Source organism: Myotis nattereri, assembly GCF_964212035.1.
Source record: "Myotis nattereri genome assembly, chromosome: X".
Lineage (NCBI taxonomy): Eukaryota > Metazoa > Chordata > Mammalia > Chiroptera > Vespertilionidae > Myotis > Myotis nattereri.
Genome location: NC_138078.1, coordinates 128,231,903 through 128,247,697, shown reverse-complemented (window position 1 = coordinate 128,247,697; position 15,795 = coordinate 128,231,903). Strand labels below are relative to the sequence as shown.

Genomic DNA, 15,795 nt, shown 5'->3' with positions numbered 1-15,795 from the left:
TTATAAATTAGAAACATTCCCTGAGGGCTCTTCTGGAGATGGTGACTTTAGTTTAGGTATTCACCATGGTCCAGCGTTTGACATACAGTCGGAGGCTGTCCTACAATACAGCCTCTAACAAAACAAGACTGTCCTGAACCCCTGGTAATAGAATTGTTTACCTTTATACCAAGAAGGTTGGGAAAGCACCAAAATCTGCATGTGGTATGTGCCCAGGCCGACTTCTCAGAGTTTGTACTGTGAGGCCTAAAGTTCTAATGAGGTTGTCTAAATCAAAAAAAAAACACATCAGCAGGGCCTGTAGTGAATCCATGTGTACTAAATGTGTCCGTGACAGGATCAAGCGTGCTTTCCTTATTGAGGAGCAGAAAATCGTTGTGAAAGTGTTGAAGGCACAAGCACAGAGTCAGAAAGCTAAATAAATTTAAAAATGAAGCTTTTTTGAGTAATTAAAACACACACACAACATTCCCTGGGGATGTGGCTAATGGCCCAGTTGAAATTATTTGGTACTTCCTACCTCTAATTTAAAAGAAAACCATGCACTTCTCAAGATTTATGAAACTAGTTCAGTTTCTCGATATTTAGGGCCTGGGTATTTAGCATTGCTATTCTGGCCTGGTCCATGTTAATAAAAAAATACATCTTTTCACAGTCTATTAAACTGAATGTAATAAAACTGATCTCTGTAATAGTTTCCATATATTTTGAGACCCTGGAGCCATTTTCTGTGTTGATTTTCATGCCACAGAATTCCAAAGGTAACCAAATTCTTGTTGACATCTACACTTGGATTCCCAGATGCTTATGAAGAACTGTGGACCCCTCGGATCTCAAGGAAAGCCACTGATCCACAATAATTCAATGATATATTTTTCTAGAATTATCATTGACTAGGGCTTAGCCTTGTCTGAACCAATTATTGGGATTTACCTTGGCTATAAGGAAATTGATTTCCTCTTTAGGATGTTATTATACTAAATTCAAAGACCCCTAGATAATACTGTTTTTCATTTCTTGAGCACCCCCTTTGTTCCAGGAACAGTGTTAAGCACTTTATATAGTTATTCTCATTTAATCTTCACTACAAACTAGTAAGGCAATCTTATTTTCTTCAACTTACAGATAGGGAAACTAAGGCTTTGAGGTGGAATAAGTCTATCCAATTCCAGAGTCCATGCTATATCTTTAACAGCTATACTATATTGTCATCTTCATCTCCCTTGTTTAAACAAACTTTAGAAATGAATACCACACATTCATGAGGCTATGGTCAATTCTAAAACAGCAGTTTTTCTTCTGGTATTTGGGCATCAATGAGAATAAATAGGTTTTTATGATTAAAGTTTTCTTCCTTTAACCAAATGATACTTATTAAAGGCAGTCCAAATTACAAGCATTTTACTTTTCCATTTGTCTTAGTCTGTTTGGGCTACCATATCAAAATACCATAGACTGGGTAGCTTATCCAGTGGGAACTAATTTCTCATAGCTGGTATGGTCCCTCTTTCTAGCTTGCAGAAAGCTGCCTTTACACTGTGTCCTTACATTGCAGAGAGGGGGGAAGCTCTGGTGTCTCTCCTTATAAGGGCCCCACCCTTATGAATTTATTTAAACCTAAGTATCTCCCAAAGACTCCATCTCCAAATACCACCACATTGGGGGTTAGGGTTTCAAAATAGGACATGGTAGGGGACACAATTCAGTTCATAGCACCATTCAGCAGCTCTGGAGCACTTTTTATAAAAGCCAGGGCTTATGGAACCCTTCACTTCTCAGCTCAGAACATTTCCTCTTCCTGGCTCATCTGTTTGGAGTTGTGTGGGTGCAGTCTTTCCCCAGGTTACATAGATGGCAGACCTAGAATCACTTCTGCCAGCTTCTGCTTCTTTGTCTCTTCGACTTTAGATCAGCCACCAAGCCTTATTCATGTTCTCATTTTCACCACCGGTGCTCCACAGCAAATTTTGTAGCAACCCATGCCTCAAGTCCCTTAAGCCCCTCTGCCAGACAAGTGGTCCTTAAATGTGAAATACTTCCTATATCTTGTCCCTGCTCAGAAACCTTAAGTGGTTCTCCATTACCCACAGAATCAGTTTGCACCAAAGGCCTCAAGTGACATTTTCATTTTGCTTTCCTAGTGCAGGATACATTCTCTCCACACACCACTTTCTGCCCTGTCTTTCAAGTTCCATTTCAGATATCACACCTCACAAAGAACCCACTATTCTTCCTGTGTATTTATTTTCCCAATCACTGGATAGTGACTATTTAATATCTTGTTTGGTTGGTTATAGCCTATCATGTATGCTTTTGTCATCCCAATGAGATTTTCTGTTCTACAAGGAAAGAGTAATTAATAATTCTTTTCATTGTGTATAATTGATGTTTACAAATATTGCTTGATTGATTATTGATTCACTGTTTTCTGTATATTAAGTCTACTCTGTGGGTAGGGGAACAAAGAAGGTGAACACATGAATGATATCTCTTTAGTTAGTGAAAAAATGGTCATTAAATTATGAAGCAAAATATGGATATGTACAAAATATTATGGCGTTAGCAATATATAACAAAGAAATATGGCATAAAGGGTAGATGAGGCATATTAGACTCTCACTACTCAAAATTTGGTCCATAGAACAGCATCTCCATTACCACCAGAAGCTTGTTAGAAATATAAAATCCCATGTCCCACCCCAAACCTATTCAGTCAGAATCTACAAGATTCCCAGAAATTTTGACAAGATTCTTTTAACATTAAACTTTGAGAAGCATCAAGTTAGACAAGTGAATTTATAATGATGAGATCCAGCTGTGTCTAATTCACTGCAGTGGTTCTCAAATAGCACCCAAAATTTCCTGAGCTAACATTGACTAATCATTGTTTTTTCTTCATTGTAAAAAAAAAATAAAGACATGTTAATTGGTAGAATTTTCTCAGTTGTAAGTTTTACCCTCATATGTTTTTCTTAAATACTTGGCACTGGTTACATTTTTCTTTCCTGGCTATGCATGAGAATCACCTGAAGAGCTTTTTAAAGCATTAATACAGTATATGTAACTGAGCCGTGCCCAAGATACTCTGATTTAATTTATCTGGGGATAGTCCTCACGTATGGGCAATTTTTTATTTTATTTTTACTAAATATATTTTTATTGATTTCAGAGATAAAGGGAGAGAGAGAGAGAGAGATAGAAACATCAGTGATGAGAGAGAATCATTCATCAGCTGCCTCCTGCATGCCCCCTACTGAGGATCAAGCCTGATACCCCGGCATATTCCTTTAACTGGAAAAGAACCTGGGACCCTTCAATCTGCAGGCCAGCGCTCTGTCCACTGAGCCAAACCAGTTAGGGCTCATGGGCAATTTTTTAAAACTGCTCAGATGATTCTAATGGGAAGGCTATGGCTGAGAACATTAATCAAGTATAAAATGATATTTATTTAATGAACATATATTGTTGTATGGTATTCTTTAATGAACACCATATATTTTAGGTACTCCATCATATTTGAGAAGCCTGGTCTACTGATAGTTTATGTCATTCAGGCAAAAATATTAGGAAAAGGTCTTCTGTGACTGTATACCCCAAAGCCATTTTGTCTTTTACTTATATTGTTAAGAAGTTTTTAGATTGAATAATGATTTGTCTTTATATCAGAGTTTGATCTGTAATTTCCCAAATTCGCCTTCAGTTTCTTATAGAGACTGACCACTAAATGTCCATTATTTTTATCCCATTTAGAACTTAATGTTATTTATATAGGTAGCTTGAGTCTCAAACATGTGATGAAAAGTCTCTGATGTGCCTTTATTAGAGGCAGTTTTTTCTTTAGAATGTATAGGTTTAAGAATCAGATTGATGATGACTTATGGGAGATCCTCCTTCTTATAGTTTAAAAGAAATAAGGTTCCTAAATAGAATTGTATAATAGATTCAAATACAGCATTATTTTTTTATTTTCAGAGCATGGACAGAACAACAGGAATATGGATTAATCATTGATGGCTCCACATTATCACTCATATTAAATTCTAATCATGACTCCAATTCTAACAATTACAAAAGCATTTTCGTACAGATTTGTATGAAGTGCACTGCAGTGCTCTGCTGCCGGATGGCACCATTGCAGAAAGCACAGGTAACTGGATATTAGTTAATGTTCTGTTCTGGGGACTTCTACTTACACGTGCATATGTTCACTTTACTTTTAATTTGTTTCTTCTTTTACGGGCCATTATTACCTTATTACATCTTCCTTGGCATCATCCTCTTTGTGGTCAAAGTCAGGAGTCTTCCCACCAATTTGAATTATACCAGCCTTGTTGTTCCCTCAAGCTGGCTATCCAGTCCCTCACCTTCCGAACTTCTCTAATGAATGTTTGGTGCCTGCTGCCTACCCTGGTCCCATGTGTTCTTCTCATCTTGCTCTGTTGGATCGCCTGGAAGAGAGCAATGACCTCCTGGCCAAATCCATCATGCTATCTTTCATTCTCCTTCTCAGTTCTTTGCTGCAGTTGATACTATCAATTATATCTCCTTAAAATTCCTCCCTTGGTTTCTATGATGGTTCACAGTCCTGACTTTCCTCCCCTACTTGGCAATCTAGTGTCTTTTTATTTTGTTTCATCTTCTGTCTTTTCCCTAATTATCACTTTTCTCTGGTCTTGATTTTTCCTTTTCATTAAGTCTCATATTTCTGGCTGCCTGCTCGACAGCTCCATATGGATTCCCCACATTAAATGTTAGTGTTCAAAACAGATCTTACAATTTTCTCCTTCAGGCCAGTTTATTTTATATCTTTATTATTCCTATTACCAATGCCATTTTTTTCTTTTGCTTTCTAAGTCTCCAAAGTACCTCTGACCCTGCTCTTCTCCCTCATTCCATATATAGGCACTATGTCCTGTTGATTCTACCTTTTGTCATAGGTCTCATTTTGGTGCCATCTTTTTAAACCTTTCACCTCCAGCCCAGTCTAAGCCCTAACGACTTTACACAGAGACTATTTGATTTGGTCTCCTTGCTTTCACAATTACCCCTTTAATCTCTTTCCCCACACTCCCAAATTAATCTTGTTAAAACACTACTTCTCTCATCATATATTCTTGCTCCAACACTTTCAGTAGTTTCCTAGTCTCTTAGGAGGAAGGACAGATGACTCATTGTGGGCTTACCCTGTTGACCCTTGGGTCCACCATAATTCCCATATCCAGTGTGAATTATTCCCCTTTTGTGTGCTTCCAACATGCTGTGCGCTTACCAACTTCCAAGCTCTTCTCATATCATTTCCTCATCTGGGATTCTCTCAGAATTGCTCTTTGTCTAACAGAAAGTATACTCAATAAAACCCATTTCAAGCCCACTCCCATATGCTGCCTTTTTCAGCTCCTCCATCCCACATTGATCTGCTTCACCTTACTTTCTTGTACTCACTGGCTCCAAGGAACTTTAGAGTCTCAGTGACATACTTTTCCACTGCTATACACACGGCATTCTTTCATAGGTGTTAGGCTTGCTTCTTCAGATTCTTCAGCTACTTACTCTAAATGCAGGGGAGGACTGTGTCTTTGGCTTCTCCTTTACATATAACCTGCCCTCTGCCTCACACATGCATGCACACGCATGCCCATCTTTTTTTAAATATTTTATTGATTTTTTACAGAGAGGAAGGGAGAGGGATAGAGAGTTAGAAACATCGAATGAGAGAGAAACATTGATCAGCTGCCTCCTGCACACCCCGTACTGGGGATGTGCCCGCAACCAAGGTACATGCCCTTGACCGGAATCAAACCCGGGACCCTTAAGTCTGCAGGCCGATGCTCTATCCACTGGGCCAAACTGGTTACGGCGCATGTCCATCTTAATTGAAGACATTGTCTCTCTCTACTTTCTTCTCACTCTCAATTCCCACCACAGTCAGGTGCTTGTCTTTTTTGCTCAATTCTCAGAGCCCTGGTTAGCCCCATCTGGGGAAGCACATCCTGCCAGAAAAGGATCCAAAAAAATCTGTCCATTTAGTAAGAAGCAATATCCCGCGCCCACCCTCCCCCCCGCCCCCCGCCGCCCCCGACAATCATTGTTGCTCAAATTGCTTACCTGAGTTTTGACTCCATTGCCCAGGCTGGTGTCTGTATTCCTGACCACATGCTAATTCTCCCACCCAGAATATGGAGCTCCCTGTGGTGCAGTCCTCACTCTGTTTTATTTCTCTTTCTATAGTCACTTCTGGGCTATCACCTACTTATCTGTCATGGCCATGTGGGTGATTTTCAAGTCACTTCTCCAATCTTTGGGTTTAACTTTATTTCTGTAGCTTCTTATTGAACACATCTTGGGCTTGTCATTATCACCTCAACTTAGCCTTCACTAGAGTCCAACTGTCATTTTCCTTGTCTTTTTCTATATCTATTAGAGGCCCAGTGCATGAATTCGTGCATAGGTGGGGTCCAGTTGGCAGATTGGGGCTGGGCCTGTCGGGAGGAGGAAATGGTAGAAGGCTGCCCACCCCAGGGCTGATCAGGGTCAGGCTGGCTGGGGAGAGGGGCCCGTGGGCAATTGGGGGTGGGGCCGGCCATGGGGAGGAGCCATGGAAGGTTGGCTGGCCAGCCCCACCCCTGATTGGTGTGTGGTGGGGCTGATTGGGGGTAGAGCTGGCTATGGGGAGGGGCTACAGGCCTATCGGGATGGTGGGGGCTGATTAGGGGTGGGGCTGGCTGTGGGGAGGGGCTGTGGGTGATGGGGTGGGGGGGCAATGAGGGGGCGCGCAGCCTGGGGGAGGGCCCATGGGTGGTTGGCTGGCCAGCCCTGCCTCTGATCGGGGTGGTGGGGGTCCATCTGGGGCGGGGCTGGGCAGCGGGACGGGATGCAGGAGGTTGGCTGGCCAGCCCTGGCCCCTATTGGGGTAGTGGGGTGGCTATCAGGGGCGGGTGGCCGGGGGCAGGGCCCGCAGGAGGTTGGCCAGCCAGCTTCACCCCCTGGTTTGCTGGCCATAGTGGGCATCATAGTGACTGGTCGGTCCAGTCATTACGGCATTCCAGTCACTGGCTTTTTATATATATAGACTAGGGGCCCGGTGCACGAAATTCGTGCACTGGGTTGGGGGGGGGAGAGTGTCCCTCAGCCCAGCCTGCCCCGTCTCACATACTGGGAGCCCTCAGGCGTTGACCCCCATCACCCTCCGATCGCCTGATCGGCTCCTTGCCCAGGCCTGACGCCTCCGCCAGAGGTGTCAGGCTTGGACAGGGGACCCCCATCTCCCCCCGATCACTGGCTCTGGCCCCCGCCCAGGCCTGAGGCCTCTGGCCCAGGAATCATGCCTGGGCAGGGGACCCCCATCTCCCTCTGATCGCTTGCTCCACCCCCCGCCCAAGCCTGACGCCTCTGACCCAGGCTTCAGGCCTGGGCAAGGGGACCATCATATCCCCCCAATCCCCGGCTCCACCCCCCACCCAGGCCTGATGCCTCAGCCAGAGGAGTTGACCCTCATCACCCTCCGATCACCAATCACTGGATCGGCCCCTTGACCAGGCCTGAGGCCTCCGGCAGAGGTGTCAGGCCTGGGCAGGGGACCCCCAGCTCCCCGCGGTTGCAGGCTCCGCCCCTGCCCAGGCCTAACGCCTCTGGCCTAGGCGTCCGGCCCGGGCAGCGGGGACCCACAGTGGCAGCGGGGGGCGCCGCGATCGTGGGCTTCGCTTTAGGCCCAGGCAAGGGACCCCTAGCTCCTGGGACTGCCAGCTTCAACCGTGCCCAGCTCCCATCGCTGGCTCCACCCCTACTTCCTGCTATCACTGGCCAGGGCGGCAAAGGCGCCTGATTCTCCGATCATGGCTGGGGGGCTCTTAGTTCCCCCCTGGGTTTCAGATCACTGTCAGTGGCAGGGGGCTTCTTCCTGCTTTCCCTTTCACCTCCCTGCATTGTGCCTACATATGCAAATTAGCCGCCATCTTGTTGGCAGTTAACTGCCAATCTTAGTTGGCAGTGAATTTGCATATAGCCCTGATTAGCCAATGAAAAAGGTATCGCCGTATGCCAATTACCATGTTTCTCTTTTATTATATAGGATTACTGAACTCACTATACTTCCAGTTTTCTAGATTTAAAATGTTGAAATCTCTGTTGACTTCCCCCATGCTTTACCATATGGTTTCAGTCACTGAATTCTGTCTGTTTTCTAGTACCTCATTGTCTTTTCCATCTATTCCTTTCTTTCCATTACTTTTCAGGTCAAGGCTTTTAACAACTAATGGAACGGCAGCTATAACACTCCACCTAACTTCTTTTTGGCTGCAGTTTTACTTTTTCTTTCTGTTCTTCTTGCACCCTACTGCCACTCAGAATATCACTTCCTGTTGATCTGGCTACAGGTGTACCTGGTATCTCCCCTATATGGAAACTCATTGATTTGCTCAAGCCAGATCTATTTTCTGAGCATATGCTGTACTTACCTGGCTGTATGTCTTAGAACATGACATTTTCTTTCTCTGGAATACTCCAACCCCCTTTTCCCCATCAATGCAAAACTTACCAATCTATTATGATTGATATCAAATCACTCTTATGTAAAATTATTCCTGATCACTGTGGCATATAGTGTCCTCTTCCTTCTCTATGGTCATAGGTTTTCTTATGTGGATGACTTAGATGACATTTGTGTTATATATTCCCTTGTACAGATTATTGCATAGTGTTGTTTCTTAATTGGATTATCTAATATTCTTGATTCATTCCCTATCTCTGCTATTTCATCATATACTTTTTTTTCATCATATGTTTTTTAAGGTGTGTGACGAAGCCTTGTATCTTTTTTTTGGTATTTGTATATTGCTTTGCACTTTAATTATATGAAGTTATAGTTGAGAAATAAATCACTTTTGATAAATTGATTTCTTTTTCATGAAGCTGTCCTAGAGATTGAAGAGAAATTCTTTTTTAGTTTCTTTTTTAAGTTTTATAGATTTCAGAGAGGAAGGGAGAGGGAGAGAGAGATAGAAATATCAGTGATGAGAATCATTGATCAGCTGCCTCCTGCATGCTTCCTACTGGGGATCGAGTTGGCAACCCGGGAATGTGCCCTTGACCAGAATCGAACCTGGGACCCTTCATTCCGCAGGCCAACGCTTTATCCACTGAGCCAAACCAGCTATGACTGAAGAGAAATTCTTAAAGCAGGTGACCTGGGTCCCAGAAAAAGAAAATAAATGTTAATCCATAAATCTGTCATTATTTCATAGTGTGTGACCATATATCCTTTACTTCCCACAAGGACAGGCTTTATTGTTTTTAATCTATTTTTTTATGTGGAAGCTGTCACCTTTGATAATTTCATTACCTTTCCTGGCTGCAGTTTTTCTTCCTTGAGGTGCAAATCATTACTGCACTTAGTATAACAAGTGCAATTAGTTTAATGAGTATTGTAGCCCATAAAAAATCAATTTAGTTTGGGTTCTTTAATTTTGTCTTTGACTTACTGATAATTTCTGACAGTCTTTTTTTTTTTTTAATATATTTTATTGATTTTTTACAGAGAGGAAGGGACAGGGATAGAGAGTTAGAAACATCGATGAGAGAGAAACATCGATCAGCTGCCTCCCACACGCCCCCCACTGGGGATGTGCCCGCAACCAAGGTACATGCCCTTGACCGGAATCGAACCCGGGACCCCCCAGTCCTCAGGCCGACGCTCCATCCACTGAGCCAAACCGGTGCTGGCGTGACAGTCTTATAAAGCTTTTTAAATGAACCCAAATGAGAAGGATTGGCAGAAAGCTGGCATTTCACAGTACCACCATTTTTTAGTTAAATTGAATTGGATGTGGATTTGGGGGTATACTATTTAATACTGAATAAAACCTGACTGAATTTTGTTTAAAGAAAATACTGTGGGTTAGTATATATAAATTATTTTTAATTACTTCAGTTGTGTTTAAAATGAATTGCCCTACCAGTGTCTCTCAGTGGTTGGGCATCGACCCAGGAACCAAGAAGGTACCAGAGGTTCGATTACTGGTCAGGGCACAAACCTGGGTTGATGGCTCGATCCCCAGTAGGGGGCATGCAGAAGGCAGCCAATCGATGTTGCTGTTTCTCTCTCATTGATGTTTCTACCGCTCTAGCCCTCTTCCTTTCTAAAAATCAATAAAAACATAGTTTAAAAATGGATTTTATTTATGTTAACTATTGAAAGCGATTATGAGGACATAATTTTTGCAAGGCATTATTTGACTGCTGGATTATATAAACTTTTATTTGTTTTTAATACGTTTTATTGATTTTTTTACAGAGAGGAAAGGAGCGGGATAGAGAGTTAGAAGCATTGATGAGAGAGAAACATTGATCAGCTGCCTCCTGCACACTCCCTACTGGGGATGTGCCCACAACCAAGGTACATGCCCTTGACGGGAATCGAACCTGGGACCCTTTAGTCTGAAGGCCGATGCTCTATCCACTGAGCCAACCCAGTCAGGGCTAAACTTTTAAAAGCTACTAGATTCCAAGGGATTTTGAGGGTTGACACATAAAGCAGTCATTATCTAAAACATAGGGTGAGAGGACAGCTGTTTACCGAACACACTTCTCACAAGTAACTCCACCAGATTTATTTTATTTAGTACCTACCATGAACACAGCATTGAGCTACACTCTGTCATCAACACCTTGAAGAGACACTCAAGGAACAGTGACAGGCTTTTTACACATATCTCAGATAGCTTCTGCAAATTTCACCACCTTTAAGATGTCTCCCTTTAAAATGAAGCTACCGCCCTAGCTGGTTTGGCTCAGTGGATAGAGCATCGGCCTGCAAACTGAAGGGTCCCGGGTTCAATTCTAGTCAAGGACACTTGCCTGGGAAGTGTTCGATCCCCAGCAGGGGACGTGCAGGATGCAGCTGATCAATGAGTCTCTCTCATCATTGATGTTTCTATCTCTCTTTCTCTCTCCTTTCCTCTCTGAAAGCAATAAAAATATTAAAAAAATAAAGTAAAATGCAGCTACCTATAGGAAAGATGAAATCATATTGGGCAGTGGGATGAATTTAGTTGGCAGCTAGATGAGTGCAATAATTTAATGTCAGAAAAGTCCCTCGGGATAAGGGTTGGGATGCAACAAGGGAGAGTGTTAGCAGGGAAGGGAGAGGGAGAGTTCCCCAAAACATTGTCCTCTCACTTCCCACTTTTGTTCTGGTAGCCCTATGCATGATACCCCAAATTAGCTTTCTGGTCTCTACTGTCACACGTTCAGCACTGATATGAAAAGACACACGAAGCTATGACAAAAGAGGGAAACAAGTTATCCTCTAATATAGATAAGAGGCAGGGATTTTGACATTCATACTTCACAGAACTAGAAACAAGTGCACACTGGTATTATATTTTTTTCTTCTTTATTGGCTTTATTGGGGTAACATTGGCTAATAAAATTATATAGCATTAAGGTATCCAATTGTATAATACATCATCTGTATATTGTATTGTGTGTTCACCACCCAAAGTCAAAGTCTCCTTAGTATTATATTTTGAAAAACTGTGTTCTTCTGCCTCTGAGATTCGAGACTATTGCACATATATGCACACACTCCCTTTCTAATTGCAAGGCCAAAATTTACAAGTGTGAATGAGGCATCTAACCCTAATCTCACTTTCGGCTTTGACCTTTTCTATACCTCTTTTGTATTTAATGTTTAGATTGTCAGAATGGTGAAGAATTTAAAAGGGAGCCCAATAACACTGTCGATAGGTGATGGTGCCAATGATGTTAGTATGATCTTGGAATCCCATGTGGGAATAGGTAAGAAACATCTAATGAGATGGCAGCTGTAAGGTATCAGTATTGCTTTTAGGTAGAGTGGTCCTATATTCTAGAGATTTATTTTGGTTGCTCATCCTGAACTCAAATTTTAGTATAATAATTGTTAATTGAATGAAGGTTGTCATTTGACCATGCAATATGTCCATCCCAAAGTCCTATTTCTGGGGGGAATGTAGAAATACAAAGTTGAGAATTTTTTTATATGATCCAAGTAAAATGAATTTCCCAAACTTACTGGCAGCACAATTGATCTCACTTTGACATCATGAAGGAAATTTTATTGATTTTCCACTCCTGGCCAGATTGCCTCCTTATGTTGCTGCACTGTGTCTTTTGAGATACTTAACTGTTTGGTACTAAGAAATGATCATTGCTTGGCTGGTTTTCCATATGGAGTTATTTATGGGTGGTTTGTGCTGTAGTGTTTCATTTATATGTTAGCATGTAAAAATGGCTTTTCTACAGCCTGTACCTTTTTTCCCCTTGTCAGGCTCTTGGTAGGCAACAATCCTAACACCCCAGCAAGTTGTTGTTGTTGTTGTTTTTGAAGGGGGAGAAACAATGGAATTAGTATCTTGGGAATTATTGTACTGCAGTTTGGATTCCCAAATTCTTTTCATTTGAAAGTAGCCATATGTTGTGTGGAACTCTTAGTTCTACTCAATGGTTATCCAGTGTGGAAATGGCCTAAAGCAGCTTGAGCTCAGAGAAACTTGGGCTACTACTGAGAGTTTCATTCAGTGAAAGAACTTCACTGTCTCATTGTAAGTTTTCAGTTTTGAGCTCCTAGACCAGTGATGGCGAACCTATGACACGCGTGACACGCGAACTCATTTTTTTAGTTGATTTTTCTTTGTTAAATGGCATTTAAATATATAAAATAAATATCAAAAATATAAATCTTTGTTTTACTATGGTTGCAAATATCAAAAAATTTCTATATGTAACACGGCACCAGAGTTAAGTTAGGGTTTTTCATGCTGACATGCCGAGCTCAAAAGGTTCGCCATCGTTGTCCTAGACCATAAACCCCAGGTCTCTGATTTGCTTTAATATTGTACCCGGTCTAGTGCCATGCACAATTAAGCACTAAGTGGCTTTAAAGTAACTTTCAGATTTAATTTTTTTCTCAGGCTAATTTTGCCTTATAATGATTAAATAATCTATTTAATTGTTGTATATTGTGTTATAAATAGGTAATTATCAATTACACTTAGTTTTACTACTTATTGGTAATTCTCATTGAGATTGTTAAAGAACGTACTTTTTGGTTAAATAACACTAAGCTAAACTATACAACTAAGCTGTAACACATAAGGAAGTTGAAAATACTAAGTCCAGGGCTTGTTTATTCTATAAAATACTCACCCTATAGAGATTTTCTTTTTTTAGGTATTAAAGGCAAAGAAGGTCGCCAAGCATCCAGAAATAGCGATTATTCTGTTCCAAAGTTTAAACATTTAAAGAAATTGCTATTGGGTCATGGACATCTATATTATGTGAGAATAGCACACCTTGTACAGTATTTCTTCTATAAGGTATGTGATCAAGTATTTGCAATTTAATTTAAGACTCCTTAATCCAGCTCAATTTAGTCATAGTGTTTTTCCTCCTCTTTCCATGTTTCTTTTGCTGTCTTCATACTGAAATTTGTAGATAGCAAAACATCTATTTATGGTATTGGAAACCAGAAATTTCATTTAATGCAAGAGATTTGAGATGAAATTTTAAGTCAACTTTCTTGGAGTATAGTTTAAATACAATAAAATGTACCCATTCATAGTGCAATAAACCCTCAAGTTTGCAAACCTCAATTTAACCAACTTCTGATTTAACAGACAAAATTTCCAGTCTGTATGTCATATGTGAAAATTAACACCCTTTTAATTTTAAAATGCTTTTAACCAAGAGTTGCTTATATTAAATTAACAGGATGTGTGTGTGTGTTTTTTGTTAGTTAACTTATTTTTTACAAATTTTAGCAAATAGGCCATATGCTGGAAACAAACACTGTAGTCATTTTGCTGTCATAAATATTACATATCTACAACTATAGTCTACATATTTAAATCTAAGAGTCATTGCTCGTAAACAGTGTTTGATGAATGATTAGCACATGATCACACTGTATTGCAGGTGGTATTTGGTTATGGTGTGACTTTCTACAGCAGTTTTTTATTTTTTAATCCCCACCTGAGGATATTTTTTCCATTGTTTTTCATAGAAAGTGGGAGGGAGGGAGGGAAGGGGAGAGAGACAGAGACATTGTGGACTGGTTGCCTCCTGCAGATGCCCTGACCTGGGGGTGGGGAGTGAACCTGTAACCCAGGTATGTGCCCTTGACTGGAAATTGAACCCATTGCCCAGGCCAATGCTCTAACCACTTAGCACACCAGCCGGGGCTCAGGGTTCTGCAGCATTTTTAATGTGTGCCAGAAATGTTCGGAAGTGTGCTAATCCACGCCTCAGCTGTGTGCATTTTACTCGTGGTGACTGGTGAATGCACACATTTACTAAAACTATTCAGTATAAATTTGAAATTACTGTAATACTTACAGAAAACGTTTCTGTGAAATTAAACATTTTTAAATTAAATCTTTATTGTTCAGATTATTACAGTTGTTCCTCTTTTTCCTCCCATAGCTCCCCTCCACATGGTTCCCACCCCACCCTCTGCCCTTACCCCCACACTGTCCTCATCCATAGGTTGTACAATTTTTGTCCAGTCTCTTCCCGCACCCCCCACACCCCTTTCCCCCACCCCCGAGAATAGTCCACTCCCTTTCTATGCCCCTGATTCTATTATATTCACCAGTTTATTCTGTTCATCAGATTATTTATTCACTTGATTTTTAGATTCACTTGTTGATAGATGTGTATTTGTTGTTCATAATTTGTATCTTTACCTTTTTCTTCTTCTTCCTCTTCTTAAAGGATACCTTTCAGCATTTCATATAATACTGGTTTGGTGGTGATGAACTCCTTTAGCTTTTTATTTTCTGTGAAGCTCTTTATCTGACCTTTAATTCAGAATGATAGCTTTGCTGGGTAAAGTAATCTTGGTTGTAGGTTCTTGGTGTTCATCACTTTGAATATTTCTTGCCACTCCCTTCTGGCCTGCATAGTTTCTGTTGAGAAATCAGCTGACAGTCGTATGGATACTCCCTTGTAAGTAACTGACTGTTTTTCTCTTGCTGCTTTTAAGATTCTCTATTTATCTTTTGCTCTTGGCATTTTAATTATGATGTGTCTTGGTGTGGTCCCCTTTGGATTCCTTTTGTTTGGGGTTCTCTGCGCCTCCTGGACTTGTAAGTCTATTTCTTTCACCAGGTAGGGGAAGTTTTCTGTCATTATTTCTTCAAATAGGTTTTCAATATCTTTCTCTCTTCTTCTGGCACCCCCATAATTCAGATGTTGGTATGCTTGAAGTTGTCCCAGAGGCTCCTTACACTATCTTCAAATTTTTGGATTCTTTTTTTTTGTTTGTTTTTCCGGTTGGGTGTTTTTTGCTTCTTCGTTTTTTAAATCTTTGACTTGATTGTTGCAATCCTCTAGTCTGCTGTTGGAACTCTGTATAATATTCTTTATTTCAGTCCGTGTATGCTTAATTTCTAGTTGGTCCTTTTTCATAACCTCAAGGGTCTCACTAGATTTATCGGCGGTTTCTAGAAAATTCTTGAAAAACCTTATAAGTTTGGTTTTGAACTCTATATCCAGTAGTTTGCTTTCCTCCATTTCTTTTGCTTGTGACCTGTTTCTTTGTCTCCGCATTTTTTATGCTTCCCTGTGTTGATAGAGTGGCTTTCTGTGTAAGTGTCCTATAGGGCCCAGTGGCTCAGCCTCCCCAATTACCTGGTGTGGACACTCTTGGTGCACCCCTTTGTGAGCTTTGTGCACAGTTGTAGTTAAGCCTTGATTGTTGTAGGTATCACTGGGAGGATCTGACCTCCAGGCCAGTTGGCTTTGAGAATCAGCTGTGTC

The 15,795-nt window shown here is 41.1% G+C and overlaps 1 protein-coding gene and 1 pseudogene across 2 annotated transcripts in view; both read left to right on the top strand.

Moving 5' to 3' along the window:
- ATP11C (ATPase phospholipid transporting 11C (ATP11C blood group)) overlaps nucleotides 1–15,795 on the top strand; it is a 105,355-nt gene that overhangs the window by 53,058 nt on the left and 36,502 nt on the right. The window contains exons 18-20 of the mRNA XM_081115044.1: nucleotides 3,973–4,147; nucleotides 11,691–11,793; nucleotides 13,207–13,352. Coding sequence (XP_080971170.1) covers nucleotides 3,973–4,147; nucleotides 11,691–11,793; nucleotides 13,207–13,352 — 424 coding nt within the window. The remainder of the gene's footprint in view (nucleotides 1–3,972; nucleotides 4,148–11,690; nucleotides 11,794–13,206; nucleotides 13,353–15,795) is intronic.
- Nucleotides 66–423, top strand: LOC308536034 (large ribosomal subunit protein eL34-like; annotated as a pseudogene). Its single transcript has one exon. The product of its transcript is annotated as a large ribosomal subunit protein eL34-like (transcript).